Source organism: Colletotrichum karsti (genome assembly GCF_011947395.1).
Source record: "Colletotrichum karsti strain CkLH20 chromosome Unknown Scaffold52, whole genome shotgun sequence".
Lineage (NCBI taxonomy): Eukaryota > Fungi > Ascomycota > Sordariomycetes > Glomerellales > Glomerellaceae > Colletotrichum > Colletotrichum karsti.
The window spans coordinates 38,541-56,599 of NW_024065952.1; the positions used below are offsets into that span (position 1 = coordinate 38,541).

At 50.7% G+C, this 18,059-nt stretch overlaps 2 protein-coding genes across 2 annotated transcripts; one reads left to right on the top strand and one right to left on the bottom strand.

Annotated features, from left to right (window-relative positions):
- Positions 1 to 1,017: 1,017 nt before the first annotated feature.
- CkaCkLH20_11872 (sugar transporter stl1) lies at positions 1,018 to 2,799 on the bottom strand (the record flags this gene model as incomplete). Its single annotated transcript, XM_038894586.1, has 3 exons — positions 1,018 to 1,422; positions 1,475 to 2,649; positions 2,712 to 2,799. 3 exons carry the CDS (start codon positions 2,797 to 2,799, stop codon positions 1,018 to 1,020), a joined length of 1,668 nt encoding a protein of 555 aa, XP_038740027.1.
- A 4,275-nt stretch (positions 2,800 to 7,074) lies between these two features.
- Positions 7,075 to 18,003, top strand: CkaCkLH20_11873 (putative fungal specific transcription factor domain-containing protein; the record flags this gene model as incomplete). Its single annotated transcript, XM_038894587.1, has 8 exons — positions 7,075 to 7,886; positions 7,944 to 8,923; positions 12,664 to 12,907; positions 12,973 to 13,137; positions 13,190 to 13,368; positions 13,424 to 13,690; positions 13,754 to 14,615; positions 17,082 to 18,003. The coding sequence occupies 8 exons, from the start codon at positions 7,075 to 7,077 to the stop codon at positions 18,001 to 18,003; spliced, it is 4,431 nt and encodes a 1,476-aa protein (XP_038740028.1).
- Between the last annotated feature and the right edge of the window lie 56 nt (positions 18,004 to 18,059).

The window sequence follows — 18,059 nt, forward strand, 5'->3', positions numbered from 1 at the left end:
CTTCGGCCCGAACATCGGTGGCGGCTCAAGCTGCCTCCACCGCCAGGCGAATGGCGAAAATACCAAGATATCGGACGTCTGAGACCGTGCCGTTCGCCCGGCCGGTTCAGATGTTTGTCAGCTGAGTTGAGCAGAGTTCGCGGCCGTGGGCTTGCAGTTTCCCTCTCCGGGTTTCCGGAAAGGGAAACCCGAGGCATGGTCTGAAGGGGAGGTATGTCAGCTGAATACGGGGGCCATGTTCGGAAGGGTACTTTTGGGGTCAGGGGCGAACTGGCAATGGCCTGGGGTTTGCGGGGTAGGGTTCATGGGGGGCCCCGGGGGGAGACTTGAGGCTCGGTGGTTCGGACTGCGCTCCGCGGCGCTCCGCGCATGGTGTTTTGGGCTAGAACAGTCGAATATGTTGGTTAATTGTAAGGGAGGCAGCCGAGATGGATGTTTCGCCTGCAGGCAGGTAGGCAAGGGACACTACTATTGCTGTTGATTCACAGAATCACGCGCGGCTGCAGTTTCATGGTCTCATGGTGCTTCGATGGCACTGTAACGATGTTACATTCGCCCGATCTGGTGTCAGATGTAAGTGCGAGGGATACATCAAACATCAAATATGTTGGGCATATGTGGTAGGGCGAATATGGAGATGCAGGCAAATTGAAGTTCTACTTCACATAGTGACAAGGAACTGACACCAACTGAATGAAGACCAATGTAATATGTTCACTGGAGGGAGAGAAAGATTTTAAAGATCCGCGATGTTATCATTAACAGCTGCGTGTGGTATCTAATGCGTGAACTCTAGTTCAATCTAGTGGTATCTCAACAGTGCGTAGAGCCCAACAGCTCTATCAATCAAAGAAGAGGAAAAATGACACTTGGTATTATATCGTGCCCAACATGAGAAAGCCGATGAAGTTTCGGCAAGGGCATAATTCGTAGCGATGAATGTCGCTGGTATGCGCGGCCCCTGGCCGAGCCAATTCTTCCCATCCAGGGGACCATCCCGCTCGTCGACGAGGCCTTTTACATCTTCTCGGACTTCTCGACGTTCTGGGTCTCCTCGTCCTGGCGAGTCCAGATGCCGCCCTGCGCGTTGTTGACAGAGTCGCTGCTGCTGGCACCGTCGCCTCGGTTCTCGCGGGTGGTGGCGCGGCCCTCGGCCTCCTTGACGTCGTCGTAGTGGATGAGAAGCTCGCCGTTCTTGCCGTAGCGGTGGGGCTCCGTGGCGGCGGTCTTGACAACGGTGAAAGCACCCTTCCAGCCGCTGCCGACCTTGGCGAAGATGGAGTCCATCTCCTCGAGGGAGCGGTAAGCGGTCTCGGGGAAGAAGAAGTAGACGCAGGGAACGATGAAGGCGTTGATAACGGCGAAGATTGTGTAGGTGTGGTGCTTGATGGTTTCGAAGGCAACGGGGGTGATCATGACAACCTGTTGTGGTTAGCACTGCAGCCTTCAAGACGTTTAATGTCAATAGACTTACCATGAAGTTGAAGATCCAGTTGGCAGAGGTGGAGAGAGCGTTGGCCGGGGCACGAATGCGCAGAGGAACGATCTCGGCGGGGTAAAGCCAGGTCATGCCGAGCCAGCCGACTGCGAAGAAGGTGTTGAAGACGAACAGGAACACAATGCCAACGACCTGGCAGGCGAAGGTGTTCTGAGAATTGACACCAGCGAGGATAGCCATGGTAACAGCCTGGCCAACCGCGCCGAAGAGCATAAGCTTGCGGCGACCGACGCGCTCAACCAAAAACACGGCAGGCCAAGAAGCAATGAAGTACTCGGTACCGTTGAGAGCAGCGAGGAGATGAGACATGAAACGGGACATGCCCAAGTTAGAGTAGATGACAGCAGCGTAGTAGGTAATGAGGTTGATACCGCAAATCTGTTGGAACATCTGGTTGACGTAGGCGATGAGAGTGCGGTGGAAGTTGCGGTTCTTGTCCATGGTGAAGAGGTCTGCGAAGCTGCCCTTGGACATTTCTTCGACGGTCTCCTTCATGACCTTGTACTCGTTCTGGACGTAGTCGTCCTCCTGCGGCAAGTCGGCGATGGCGGCGATGACATTCTTAGCCTCTTCGTGACGGTCCTTCAGAATGAGCCAGCGGGGGGACTCAGGCAGGTTCCAGACGAAGGCGAGAATGAAGATGCAGAAGGCGATCTGGAGCGCAAGAGGGAATCTCCATGCGACAGATCCAGGAGCGAAGGACATGCCGAGGTCGATCCAATAGGAAATCATGATACCACCGCTGATGAGGGCACCTTCGATCATGACAAGCTTGCCGCGCTTGTGAGCACTGCATGTCTCTGATTGCCAGGTAGGTACTGTCGATGTGTTGCCTCCGTTTCCAAGACCAGTGATGATACGTCCGATGATGAAGTGTTCGACAGTGAAAGCAGAGGCCTGGAGGGCAGCACCGATGATCATGATAGCAGTACCGAGGATAATCATGCGCTTGCGACCGAGAGGGTTACCGATGAAGATGGTGATAATGGCGCCGATGAAGCAGCCGAGGTTGTAAGATGCGACAGCAATACCTTGCGCGGTGGCGCGCTCGCTCCTGAGGGGTCCCGAGATGCCATCCTCCTCGGGGTTGATAGAGGGGAACTGTTCCTGGAAGGCAGGAAGGGTGAGAATACCGCCGGTGACACCCTGGTCTGAAAAGGCCTAGTTAGTATGCTTCCCCATGATCGAGGGATTTGGAGATGGTAGGACATACCGTATCCGAAGAGCAGGAAATCACAACCGGCGATGATGCTGATCGCCCAGTTGAGGCTCTTGCCTCGAAGGCCGAAGTAGTTGCCCATGTTGAAGACTCGATTCACAGCTGACAGATCTTAGTGATGAAGACCAGACGACGTCGGAAGCTGCAGGATGGTCTGTCGAAGAATCCAGATGCTCGGGTTGAGAGGTTGCAATGTAAAGAAACACCGTGAATCAGACGGCGCGCGACGTCCTTTTAGATGAAAGCCGAGTCCTGTCGTTCCAGGGTAAAGATCGGCAACGTCACCGTGCCAGAGATTGAACTCTCTCCCGATTCCTTGCAGTCGTACAATAACACATTCAACCTACTCCTACTCGTGCCAGCCTCAGACCCTGGCGCCGTGTGTACACCCAACACCACAAGAACCCCAGTCAACCAATCCCCAGCCGTCCCCCAAAGACATGCCCCGATTTCCCCCAATCCCCGTACGATCCAAGATCCCTCTGGAGGGTCCGCCCTGGAGATGGTGGAGGGGCCTCCGACCCGGAGGGGGTGAAAGGAACTCCCCACTTCCTATGTAGGTCCACGGGGATGGGCAAGGCAAGGAGGCATGTCGTCAGGTCGGCCAAGACGCCGTCGAGGAGAGCATGGGTCCAGGACGGACCAATGCGGCGCGAGGAAAGGCACAAGACGTTGCAATACGGTGGTCTCACCGCCGCGACGCGCCCGTGGAGAACTTCTCACGCTGCTTTTGCGCGGCAGAATTCGGAGAGACACCGATACGGAAGTAGAGTGAGACAGAGGCGACGAGCAAACATGATTTGTTGACAGACCGATGAAGCGGAGCAGAAGGACTCGACGGAGGACCCAGAAGAGCCGCAGTCGTGTCCATTATCGCACATTATCGGTGGATATGAGATGGGGATTTGCTGGAGACCGCGACGTCATACCTGAAATCTCTGATAGAGACTGATAAGTAGTGCAAGCTGACGGACACCTTTGGAGCCATTTGTGCATGTTCGTATTGGCTGGAGGGCGTAACGGACAGTTACATTCAGTTGGTTCATGTTCATTTCAGTCCTAGCCTGAGCGTTATGTGCGCCGCCGCCACCCACATATGCGAGTCAGGGGACCCTGTGTGAACCCTGCGGCAACCTTGGGCCGAACCTGGCTTAACAGAGAAAGAAGCGCCGAGCCGACGAGGCTGTCTGGCTCTTCGTTTAGACGTCTACGAGGCAGGGTGGTAATGTAGCCGCTGCGAGCGCTTGCAGCTGCGGATTCTGACTCTCTACACGACCATTTTGCTGCCTCTCTTTGGCCCTGTTCGAGATTTAAGTTGGACCCGGCCGTGGGGAACGGCGACAGAACCAGGTTTCAAGTTGAAATACTCGCACGCGATTTGTCAACGTCGGCAGTTGTTGGTGACGACTTTTGGGCAGTGGGTGGAGAGAATGACGTATTGGTTCGGACGAGAAAGAATCGGTTTGATTGTTAGTCTCCGACTCAAGTTGTCTCTTTTTTCGTAGACATTTTAGAGATGAATTTGACATGTAGTTGAATGTCATCCAAGTGCCAATACTCGTCAAAAGGCTTGTCTACTTGCTAAGACTCTGAGACCCAAATCGCCCAGAAAGTCAAGACATTTATCTGGATACACGCGCACTTGGCCAAATTGCTTGTGTCTGAGGAATGGATTCCTCGTTTAGCCCAAATGCTCATCCTCCAAGTCTTTCAGTGTCCAGTTCTCCAAAATATTACTGCGGTTATTTATGGAGTTTAAGTGGGATCTGCATCCCGATCTGTGTATCCAGTCATCGGGATGACGTCGTCGGGCGACGGAGTTTTTCACCGGCCTCGGTTTTCCTAATCGGGTAATCCGGGCAGACGCGCGAGGCGACCGTCACCGGGCCAAGCCAAGGGTGAACTGATTGAAACTCAAGACGAGTCCACCGAAACCCCAGAGACCATTCCCGATGGCTGGGGAGTTTGTGCGGAAAAACAGCCGGGCCAGAGAAGATGACGGTCTGTCGTTGGCTGTTCAATCTTTCACCCACACGTCCACCGCCCGGGTTCAATTTCCCGCAAATTCAGAATGAACTGACTCGGGCCCGCTTTGTTGTGTTGGTTTGGTGACTTTGGACTTCGCAAAATGGCAATGAAGCCGATGTTTGGTCTCCTTGGCGCACAAAACTCTGCATCTTGGACCGGCATCTCATGTACGCTGACGTATTCGTGGACTCGGCGTTTGACCTCTCAATCATGTCGATGTCCTGCTATCGCCAGTTTCACCTTGGTGGCTATCGAAGTATTTTCTGCCCAGACTGATATCAAACTGCACGGCAGAAACAGGAACGCCGATCTCTTTACCGCAGAACTGGTTGATCCAGGACTGTCAAACTGTCAAGACCCGGTAAAACGTGGTTTCCATGCTGCTACGGCGCTACCTGCCTTTGTTGACAAACAAAAGTCTTGTCTTGTGAAGAGATCTTCATTACATCGTATCCTATCAGGCATCAACCGTCAACCAAACGAGGCAGGACCCTGAGTCCCTGACTCTTGGACGGTTGCGTTAGCCGTTCTACTCCACATCTCAGGCGAGAGATGCCTGACGCGAGGATAAACCGGGCCCACGTCCATGTCCTTGAGAGGCGCAGAAAACACAGAGAGAAAAACAAACAGTATCTTAACGGCAAAGACGATATTAGCGGGATGGAGACCGCATGAAACATTCAAATGATAGGTAATGGCCGTGATGTCTTCACTAACACGCTAAATGAAACTGCTGAGAATGACGACTCTGGCGCCACAATCTAACCGACCAAAGCGGTTGGCACAAGGTTGTGTGCCGGTGCCGGTTCGCGGCTAGAGGGAACGGCCAACGGCGGGAATCCAACGCCAAGCAAGGAGGCCATCGCCGGTCCGGAAAATTCTGTACCCTCGGCCCCACACCGAGGGATCAAGTTCTTGGACAACATGAGTGGAGTTCATATCCCAGTCGTGAGCCCTAAGATAGGACCGAGTTCTTGAGGCAACTGACGTTGGAGACGAAAAAGAAAACCAGACCTCGGCGCCTAAGGCGTGAATGGAGGTGGATAACTCCCACAGGAACCTGTGGCTCTCATTCTCCCAAGATGCTGGAGCCGAAGACAACCGCCCGCCCAAGAACCACTTATGATGCGTACTCTGAAGAACCATCATGTGACAGAGTGGCAAGCTGCCTAAACTGACCTCCAAAAGCCCCTGTCATGGACGGGACTTCGTCGGCCCTACGGAGGCTCTCCAGCTGTATCGGGTTGAACGACGACCTCACTTTTGCGGTCTGCAAGTAAGCTCGCGGGGTGAGCGGGCGCCGCGCGTGCGGGAATGTCGTGCTCCTGGGTTTCAAAGAACGATGACGTCGAAGTTGGTTCCACATTATCAATCCTCAGCTTACCGCGAAAGCTAGCGTACTTGGTTTCTCGAAGGCAACGCGATGGTGGCGTCGGACTGAAGCCGAGATTCTGGAACGAGTTATTTCCGTGCTAGAAGAATAGACGTGAAACCAGATGGTATCGTACTAATGCTCTTCTATTGCTGGGCAGTATATAATGACCAGGGCACCGCCTCGGAACCCACTCCGAGGCTATTTATGATGAGTGCCGCCTTAGATAGCAGCTTCACGATTTCAAGACACGGACAAAAACAATCCAGTCTCTTGGAAAGAGTTACAAAATGATAGTTGAGGTTATCTGTTTGAGGACATAACATAGAGCAGTCGAGACGCTGCTTGATCTTGGGGTGCGTCTTTCTTGTGGCCAGCTGACTTGATGAAAGCACGTTTTGAAAAGAGAAACATGGACATCCGGCCATATACCAAAAACATTCTCATTCAAAGAAAAATGAAGTCGAGACCGCCCCAGTCGATAGAGAAGCAACCCCGCTGGCGCAGCACACCGACCCCGGTTCCGTTGAATAGGCTCTTGCGGGTCCTCTCACCGACGTCACCGAACTTATTCGACATCAAGAACCCAGTTTTGGTGGAGTACATTTTCAACATCATGTATATGTCGTTAGTCGGCGTGACATGTTGTTGATGTCTTGGCTGCTTGGTTCTTTAGGAATTCACATGTCACCAATTCAAGAAATCGCTGAAGCAAAACGATTGTGTGCTCAAGCTGCGCCGCTTGCAGTCAAGACTTGGCAGTCACCTGACGGTTGGTGCCTAAACACCAACCACCAAAATGAACTTTCGCTTGACCGCGTATATCCGTATGTCTCGACAACCAACCACCTCTGGCTGGCCCAATCTCAGAGGTCGAGTCATATTTTTAGGTGAACCAATATCGGTTTTCTCCTGGTCATCACACCAACTATTCGCGTCTCATGGTTCTCTATCGCCATGAGAGACCACGCCGTATCTCACGATCACCTCCCGGTGGCAATAAGAACTCCGGCGATCGTCAACTTCCCGCCAGAGCTGATTGACTGCATCCATGGCTTTGCTGGACCTCAGAATCATCTCAATTTCGCACTCACATGCAAGAAAATTGCAAACTTGTCGCAGGATATTCTCAAGCGCCATCGAGACGCGCACGCCCAGTTTGGGGTCTCTTCAGATCTGAATCCTACTACCGTGCCAACCTTGCTACGCAGGATCGTCCAAGATCCTATTGTGGCATGGAATGTGCGCACTTTTGAATCGTGGGGCTCCCGCTTTTGTTGGGAAGATTGGCAGCCGTTTCTATCAGTCTACCGACGTGAGCAGGGTATCATCGATGATGATATGAGCGATGATCACGGCAAAAGTTACAGCGACGAAGAGATGGATGAAGATGACATAGATACTGAGAGTGACGAGGAGGAGGAGGAGGAGGAGGAGGAGGAGGAGGAGGAGGAGGAGGAGGAGGAGGAGGATAGTGACGACGAGTCGTCTGGACATGGGTTGCAAGAGTCCCTTTCTACGGTGCGCGATTTTGACATCTCGGGGTGGGACCCGCGGATTGACCGGTTCTTCCGACGCGAAGAACTCGAAACGCATATCCAATATTTGCAAGACGTGGTCGGGATATCGGACTCTCAAGCAACTCGAGCATGGGAAGAGATACAAGGCGGCAACGATGGAATACTGAAAGTGCTCCTCTTCTGCCTCTGTCCACGACTCAAGACGTTGAGGTACGCAAGCAGTGGACAAGCCGCGAGTAACGATGCTCGGTGAGTATTCAACCTGTTTTCTTCTTTGGGTCTCAATCATTGACTTATACGGCGTAGTGAAAGATCTTCCAGTCTAAATTGGCTTTACAAGGTGATTTTTATGAGCAACGACAAGAAGCATTGGCCGCAGGGTCTGGCATCTCTACGAGAAGTCGCAATCGGCATCGACTCTGGATTCGGCAACGACATGAGACAACCACCAGCTGTAGCATTCAGCCTTCTTCATCTGCCAAATGTGAAGTCTGTATACGTTGCCGGTGGCGATAGGCGTTGGAACGAGGAAAATGAAGCAGATTGGGATGACGAAACTGATGTGTCGCCTGGTTCATCTTCAGTTGAACATTTGTTTTTGGACGACTGCAACCTAACTCTCGACTGCTACATGAAAACCATGCTCCGCGCTCCCAAAAGTCTTGTCACATTCGCACTGAGGGGAGGACAAGCTTTCAACGCTGATGAAGTCATCAATGAAGCGATGGAAGCGCAGGTCGAAAGCTTGGAAACCATCATATTCTACGCCTCGCCGTTTTGGAGAGACTACAGTGTCTTGGCTTTCAACTCTGATAAGTTTCAAAAGTTGAAATGCTACGATCTGTTGATGACCAACATTTTGGAAGAAGCCAGGAAAGATACCGGGGAATCCGCATGGGCTGATCAAACGATGGCACTCAAAACATTCTCCGAGTGGTTTCATGACAAGCTCCCCAGAAGCACCGAGATTTTGGTTCTGAGACTCGAGAACCACAACGGAAACTTCCCAATGGAGAATGCCGATATCGAGATTGTCGACGAAGCCGTTGCGAGGATGCTGGAGTCGGGAAAGTGCGAGAACCTCAAAGCTATCTACTTCCAGCGCTTTGGCGCTTACGACGCATCTTCTGTTATCGGAAAGAAGTCTGTCAAGGCTGGTCAGAAGCTCGGCGTCGAGGTTCACGCGCGATGTAACGATCGCCCCCTGAGCCATTTTTTCGTGTTCCCTACAGCACCTGAGAAGTATGATCTCGCGACGGGGCCGTGGGCTTCGCAGCGCCGTACAGGTCAAGTGTATGACAGGGAAACGGGACGATTCGTCTATCAGGATGGCGATGGCCATCGCGCCTTTGATCCATGGGATGGGCGTTGGATCAATAAGTAGGTAGTAAGAGACCCTGAATTATGTTCATTGGAGTATTCAATTGATGTCTAATACCAGTTTACTGCTTCGCCGACTGAACTTCACAGATGGATACACAATGCTTCATTAACTCGGTCGGAGCGATTACTAGTCCCAAGACGGTCTGTTGTAGTTTACTGGGTTACACCAGTCCGGTAACTAGGTTTGGCTCAAACCCCAAGAGCTTGCTTTACTCTCGTTGTAGAGGATATTTACCGCAAAAGGCTCCTGGTTTCAGAAACATTAACGAACGTATCAAACTATGACAAACATGAATGTGATCATGACGTCTAATGGCATAGGCTGTACGATCTGCGAACGCAATAGATATCGAAAGGATTAATTCCTTGGGATGAGCCGGATGCCCAGCCTCCTACTCATTCGGGTTAGCTGTGAGGTTTCCAAACCGCGCAAACGAACTCTCTAGCGATAACAGGACTTCGTTCAAATTAAGATAGAGACATATTAGATGATGTTCATTTCAATTGGTCTGCTCACATTGATATCGTTTTGGATCTGATCGACTTGCCCATTTTTGTTGAAGTCGCAGGAAAACTAAACCTGCGAAGGCCATGAAAGATAAGAACGGGTCACAACGTCGAATCAAAGCCAATTGCCATACTCTATGCGGTCAGTTTGATGGCTGACGACTGCCATAAGAGAATGTGATTCATTGAGAAAGGCTGACGCGTGGTCAGAGACGCGGCGCTTGGTTGTGCCGAGGACAGGAGAGCATCAGTAATAGGTCAGTCTTGGCCAACACACTCAGACCAGATGATGTCTCGTGCACGCAATCGATGCGATCTGGTGCGTCTCAGAGACATCACGATTACTGATTCTGGCAGTAAGAGGAAATTTTCGTCTGCCTATTTCAGAATGATGGGCATTTGCTACCTTAGTAGGTCATAATGCTCACGGCAATGGCCGTGGTGGGCTCAAATGAGGTGTGATCGGATTTTGAAACTTTTCCAACTTCAAAACAAGCCCTGGGGAGATCAAACATCACATACGCAAGTCACTTTCCTAAGGCACACTGACGATAAAGCTTCAATAATAGCATACCGGCAGTTACCGAGAATGATTCAACCTCTTCCATAACAGAAACGACAGTCTCGTTGAGGACAATAATAGTCCAGCACAAATATGATGCACAGAGAGAAAGCGCCGAATTTTCATCTTAACAAGAAATGAGTGATTATTACTCCGCATCCATTCAGAATCACTCCGCCCGCCGGTCACACGGATAGAAATTGAGACGACATGTAGTTGAGCAGTCTTAGCCATCCAATCGGTATTGGTGTATTGTGGTTGAGTAAGAAAAATTCCACGACAGCGGTGTTCGCCACAAAGCTTCAGTTCTAACAAATTCCATTCTCATTGAATGTGTTTTCATAATCTGTGATGAAATTGGCTATTCCTTTGAGGGTATGAGTATCGACGCAGGCACATACTACTGTAGGCAATGCCACATACAAGCCACAATGTTTACAGACAGATCGAGAGAAAACAAGAAAAGACGTGGAGAGATTTAGGCATGTTTACTCGGATCCGATGACAACGGGACTCAACTTCCGGTTCCTGGAAGCTGACACAAGAGAAGGCTCTGTCTAACGTCGTCTTATCTCCCAAGTGAGCATGTTTTAGATCTCTTCGAGGCCTCCACGAGGACGAAGGCCGTTGATGTGGATGTTCATATACTAAAAACCGGAAAAGATCGGCTTTCTCTCACAAAAGCCGACAGACTGCCGCCAAGCCGGGGAGCCCGGACATCGTCGTCCACCAATGGCGCTGTGTATGTTCCTGTCTTGCATTGACAATTGTCATGGAAGCCCCTGCTTTCTTTGTAAGAAGCTTAATTGGTCTTTTGGGGCCGGGTTTCCATTCGCCAAGGTGTCTCGGAAGGTAGTACGCCGACCTGCCAACAGTTTAGGATGACAGGTGACATGATGCCCTTAACTTCTGTCAACCACATGAAAGGAAACAGCCGAAAAGCATCTTCTGAAAGCCAAGATATTCTCCATTCACCACCTGAGTATTACGTGCCCGAATTCTCGACGGAGCGGCAGAAGTGAAACGGTGCCTTAACCAATCCGCGGCCTCTGCTCGGTTTGAGTCTCTTCAGCCCTAGGAACATGCAGATCACAGAGCCTCAAACCGCACTGCTGGGTCGTAATATACCGGCCGGATCAGCGCTTACATTGTCATAAGCAGTTTGGCACAGACCTCGTGAACAGCTTCATCTCCGAGGATTCGGGTCGTTATAGGCATCAGCTCAGCCATCAGCCCAAACTGAGACGGGTGCCAAGGATGAGCCACATGAAGTCGGAATCTCCCGTTCTTGTGCTCGATTTACGATGAATACGTTCATCTAGATAGCTTCGATTCGGGCTTGGCCGCAGTCGATAACCACACATATATAATCTCCCAACTTGATCTGGGGGATGATGCGACGGCGCGTTACATCAGCAGTTACCGTGAAACCATCGCTTATTTACTACCCACCACAGAAGTCGACTTTGGCTTCGTGATCGCTACTGCACGATCGATGATCTACAGAACATGCGGAGAAGAACGCCTCTTGCTCCAAAAGCTTCTGATTCCAAGGGAGCTCAACCTGTTTTTGTGGCACAAGGGTGCCCCCGGTAGTCTCGCCAGGCACCCATGTAATTGTAGGGGCATTCCAGGCACGAAATCGACTTTGCGTCATTTCTTCACCATTCTTCTGTCTCAGTCTGATTCATCCCAACTCGCAGGGTTGACACTTCGCCACAATGTCACAAGACGTCAGTTGTCACAGATGTCATGCTCTGCGCATTCCCGCTGATATTGGCGCCGACGCGTCGGTCAGCTTCCCCGACCTCAGACAAGCCGCCATCGTGTCTGAACATGGGTAACTCTTTCGCCCATATCACACAAGCCAAGGAACCCTAGGTCTTTCTAGTCATCATGAACATGTTTGTTCATCAAGACCACCCCCGCCCGGCCGTGGTGTGAGACGGGTTTCAACGAGAATCCCAAGCAAATGGACAAGCTCATCTGATGTTTCCTCACATGTAACTGGTATCACAGCGAGGGGTCGAGTATCAACACCAATTATCCCGCAGTCGGAGCTGGGGAAATCAATCAAAACGTAAGTCCCACACGGAAAAGGAGGTGCCGGAACGCGACGCATGGGCCGGCTGGCACTCAACTTGGCTTGCATGTTTGGTTTTTCAAAACATGAGCCGCACTTAATATCAACATGTTGGCACATCTGGAAAGCGATTGGGTTGGATACAAGACGAAAGATTCCAAATTGCAACACACGGCACTCTCTTGAACAATGTCGACCGCGAATAGAAACTCTGAGAGTCCGCAAAACAGCCCGGCAGCCAAAGCTTCGAAGGGAGTAATGAACTGCAAGCCATGTCAGATCCGCAAGGTTGGTGATCTTAGTTTGACTGTTAAGCTTGTTTTCTGATCGACGGTTTCCGGGCGGGTAGATCAAGTGTGACAGAGCTCTACCTGCTTGCGGAGTTTGCCACCTCTACCAACGGTCATGTTTCTATGGTACGAAATGCCTCACACTTATCTGTTGTATTGATAAGTTGAATTCTTTCTCGATCGGGGCTGACGAGGTTGCAGAGGGAGTACCGAAGAAAAGAGGCCCAAAGAAGGAATCACTTAGCGCTTTGATCAAGAGAATCGATGGCCTAGAGGAGCTTCTCAAGTCAGAAAAGACACCCACGCCACCGGGAACAGACATCATCACTTCCGACTTCAGCGAACCGAACTCATACAGAGCTGGAACGTCCGACCCTTGTGGCTCTGCCTCATCCGACATCAGTCCTTTCAGCACCTTGAGAGGAGGCATCTTCGAAGCGACCTCGTGAGTACTAAAGTCATCCCGATGGCTAATTTCAGTGGTTGGAACTCCCATCTAACCTGATGTAGGGAGGTTTCCGCTACACTCAACGCAGAAGGATTAATGGATGTCTATTTCAGCAATTTTCACCGTAACCCTTATGAGGTACTCGATGAAGCAATTACCCGGCGGAAATTGGCGACCAACCAACTTCCTAAATCTGTGCTCTATGCCATCTGCGCGGTTGCCACGGGGTATGTAAGAAGATGCAGTGCTGGTAGCACAAGTGGTCTAACACTTTGTCAGTTTCTCTGAGCGACCTGGCCGAGGGCCAAGCAGCCATGTTACCATGGAGACGTATGCTGCTTGGTCACAAAGAGACATCGATCCGTGCGAGGCCTCACTTGACTCTTGCCAAGCTTTGCTATTGTTGGTATCGGCGTTTGCTGCGGTGGGAAACGGGAAAAGAGCTTATGCGCTTCTTTGTGAGTATTCCTAATTGCTATTTTCTCATGATACGAATACTGACATGGTGAAAAGCCCAGGCGGTTGGGATGGCCATGACGCTTGAACTGCATTCTCAACCAGACAATCACGACGGTAGCCAACTCGATCACGAACTCAGCAGAAAGCTCTTCTGGACATGTTACGTCATGAATGGTTTTGTTTCGGCGTGGCTCGAGCGTCCTTCACTCATGGACGATTCTCTGATCAAGGCAGATATCCAGTCGTCTCAGCAGTCATATCAGAGCAGTTGGGGGCCAGCCAGCGACATGATTAAGATTTCGCAGGGCGATGATCCAAGGGGTAACTCGAAGGATCCCGCCGGAGAACTTCGGAATCTTGTTTGGTTAACCCAAATTCTATCAGAGGCGAACCGATACATTCTGCTCAGCGACACGGCTTCGCAAGCTGCCTACTGCCAACGACACAAGATTATGCATGATTTGGATCTGTGGGCATCAAGCATCAGCCGCAGTTCAGAACCTCAAGAACAAGCACCGGAAGGACCTGGACCGAACTTGTCCTTCATTTGCAAAATGACCTTCCATCTCATCCACTGTCTCATTCATCGCCCCATCCTCCCATTGCGGCTGAGCGAGTCTTCAGGGGTCAAGATGATACAACACTGGGTGGTTGAAGCAACGGAGACAGCTTTTCGTCATGCAATTGCAATCATCGAACTCGCCAGTTTGACAAGAGAGACGGTCACTCAGCCGTTACCAGCTTTTGTGGGGTTTTGCATATTCACTGCTGCAACTATCCTGAATCACGGCGTTTATTACGCGGACGACCAGAGCCCTCAGGGTTTAGGCGTCTGCGTAGCTCCTTTCGCAGGCTCGCCAATGTCAGCAAGCTTCTTCACGTCATCCCCCGAGCTTTTTAGTCGTTCCGTAGACGAGCTTTCGATTCTCAGCGACACAATCACTTCGGCGCGGCTCTTCATCCTCAGACTTGAGGAACTCAAAGCTGAGCATGTTGCACTTCTGAACGGGAAGGCGGCCGGCTACGTTCCCAAGATGTCCAACAGATTCTTCCAGCGATATTCTCCGTCACTTCTGAAGAAGATTCACGGAATCCACACCGGAGACACGATCATTACCAACCACCAACCATTCACACAATCACCACCACCGATTACGCAAGACGAGAGATTTCGGAAGGACAGCGTTTCGAACATGAACTGGGGGGCGAACCAAACCTTGCAAGGTGGCAAGATTCCATTCCATCCGTCGAGGTCAAGCATTGCCCCACCGAGTTCACACCACTCCGGACATCACCGTTCATTTTCGGACAGTCTCTCATTAAGTCAAACCTATTCTTTCGACACAAGTCAAATGTCACAAAAACAGCATCCGACATGGCCAGGGTTTCAAGATGCAACACCACGGCAGAGGAATGATCACAGCTCATCAATCTTGGATCCATCAACCCAACTAACACCCCCAATCTGTCACAGAGAAGGCGTCATAGGGGGTAACCAGGGAAGCTGGGGGGACTTAAAGGGCTTCTCAGGGGGCGAACAAGTTCCTTTCGAGGTTCTCGCCGGGTCTGTTGCAACGGCTGGTCCTACATACCAACAGCAAGAAGGTCTAGGAACTTCATTTATTCCTTTCCAGAATTTCTCTGTACCATAGCTGCGGCAAATAAATCTATGATACCTTCTACTTCGGAAAAAGTCTTGGACAGACACGACATGCTATGAAATTCCCGTTGGATTACTCCAAAAGACGCAACGGTTCTGGGCTTGACGCCGGTGTCGACATCATACTTCACTATGCTTTGTTTCCATAGTGCCTGCCGCCAGATTAATAAGAGGAAAACCCAGCAACAAGAACGTTTAGGTCATCCGGAATGTGGACTGGTGTGGACTAACATGCAGTCTACATGTAGTCGAGGATAGCCGGTCCGTAGACCCGATCTAGAAGCAAGGGTTGTTCCATGTTTTCACGTTAATACCGCATCACGCTAGAATCCTGAAGGTATTCTAGAAGCTCTGGAATATGACAAGAGCCTAGATACCCCTGCCGCTGACATATTTCAAATCGATCAACCGGGGTGATCGTTCTTATGTGGTCATAGTATGGCCCTTCAATCCTCATGATGCACTGCTCTAGCGCCTGGGCATACTAGGACTGGGTCAAGTTCACAAATGATTCATCGTTTTCGTTTTCGTACTAACAGAAAGAGTATATCCCAGATATATATATATATATATGACGCAGCAGATCCGGCAGACGTCAGAGTCGAGCTTGAAATAGGGGCGACAGAATCTGGCTTCCAGTGTGAGCTCAGCCCCAAACGTCAGACCTTCGCGGATTCCAGCGATGCGAACCATTACAGAATGGATATTCAATTGAACCTAACGGGTTCTGTGACTGTTCTCAGCTGGACAAGAGTCACCCATACTTGTTACCATGTGATCTCCCAGGAATATTACATAACTCTAGTTGGTTGAATGATCAGCTGAACCTCACTACTTGCGCCCATATTCATCAAGATACTCAGTTGCATGAGATATCGCATTATAACGCTGAGGAGTGAGTGAGCAAGAGACTTTGTCGATCATTGAACAGCAGAAGGGGTGATCGTCCTCGAGGGCATTAGTGCCCAAATGGGTAGTAGCTGCATTGTATTGCATAGGATATTGCATTAGGTGCCCAAATGGGCTCTCATACTTGGTTGAAGACTACATATGACAATCATATAAGCACTTACGTACAGAGAGAACTCATGGCTAACCGACATATGTAATGGCTTGATTTCATGTTGTGTTCGTCCGAAAGACTTGGCAGACGTCGGCACGCAATACTCGTGCATCTTCGCCCGTGTAATACGCCCGTGTAATAGGCGAGAGAGAGGTCACGTGGAAAGTGGAATTGATACCTGTTTGAGTATCTCAGATACATTTCATCATGCCATGACATGGCATACCCAATACCTGTAAGCTGTCAGCAGTAGAAAAACATAGCTGACACATGTTTTCTCTGAAGCCAGGCGCTACAGTACTCCTGCTTAGATCTTTCTCTCGACACCACTTCGTAAGGTATGTGAGACGGGAATAGATCTTGATTTTACAGGTAATGAAACCTTATGCCTCATACGTATCATATGCATCGTAAGTTTTCGGTGGCCTTCCTTGAAATTCCTTGAAATTTAAAGTCGAACATTACCTTACTTTTCAACGAGAGGCGCAATGCGACCTACCCAATCAAGACTCATGAGGCAGGCCCGGATAAATGAACCACCACGCCATTCAATCCTACTCGTATTCGTTCGAAGCAACGTCGGCTCCAGCCCATGGAAACTTAATAGACAATGGCAACATAAGCTTACACTTGCATATGCGCATCAGCGAGAAGCCCCGACTTGATTTGAGGGTTGGAAAGCAACTACGTGGGTAAGGAGCACCTCGGACTCAAGTTCCTAGCTATGATTATGACCACTTTCAGAAGGAAACCAGTGGCCCAAAGCTGCGTCATATGACTGCGTCAAAGTTTCTCACAACCTTGGCACAGAGAAGGGCTTTGAGCCAAACGTTGTAAGCAACACTGCACAATGGTACCAAGTCTCTCATGCGACCTCCTCAAATATAAAATGCCCCCAGACGTCTCTATAGAAACAAAAGATTTCCTAAACCAAGCCAGAGCACTAAGATCAATTGTGTTTCTGATTTTCCCTCTACAATCGCCTCTAGAATGGTTCCTGTTACTGTCTTTGCGGTCTCGGCTGCTTTGTGGCATTGCCAGTCTGCACTTGGTGCCCCGGCAACTGAAGCTATCAACCTCCCGAATCCAAGCACTCTCAAGAATCCACTGGGGTTTGACCCTGATGTTGCCTCTGGCAAGTCAAACAGGCTCTTCAGCCACCAACCGCCCGAAATTATCGACATTAATATCGCAGGGTTGCAAGGGGGAAACTTTACGGAGTTTCTTCCTTCACATGTTGGGCCCCTTGAGAAGCGCGATATCATCGGGGCAGACAACCGCGTGTTGTGGACCAATAGAGAGTACCCTTACAGTGCCATGGGGAGGATCATGCACGACAATGGCATCTTCTGCAGCGCCTCCATGATTGGGCCCCGACACGTCGCAGCGGCGCGTCACTGCATCCAGGACAACTCACCCGCTCGCTTCCAACCCGCTTACGATAATGGCGAGGTGCTCGGCGGTTCTCAGATCATCCGCGTTTGGAGGCCAGACTACGGACAGGAAGGCTGGTGCGCTAATGCATACGACTGGGCCATCTTCATCATCGCCGACAGACTCGGGGAGGCTTCCAAGTATGGTCACTTGGGCCTGAAGGTTGTGAACCCGGATACTCAGCTCAACCGGGCTATGTTCTTTCACTACGGTTACCCTGGTGACAAGGGTGGCGTGAGGCCGTACCGCCAAGAAGCAATCTCTGCTTCAGCGGCAAGCTACTGTGAGAGAGGTTCGCCTGTTGTGACAGACGCAGATGCGATAGCTGGACAGTCGGGCGGCCCTTTGTGGATCAACGAGAACGGCAACAGATTCTTGTATGGAGTTATGGGTGGTGGAAACGCCGACATCAGTGTTTTCGCGGGAGGAAGTTCTATGTTGGAGGGGTACAGCATTGTTCTGAAAGATTACCCTTGAATGTGACGGACTCTTTCATTGGTCGATGGCTTCAAAATTCGGGTTAAGCACTAGGC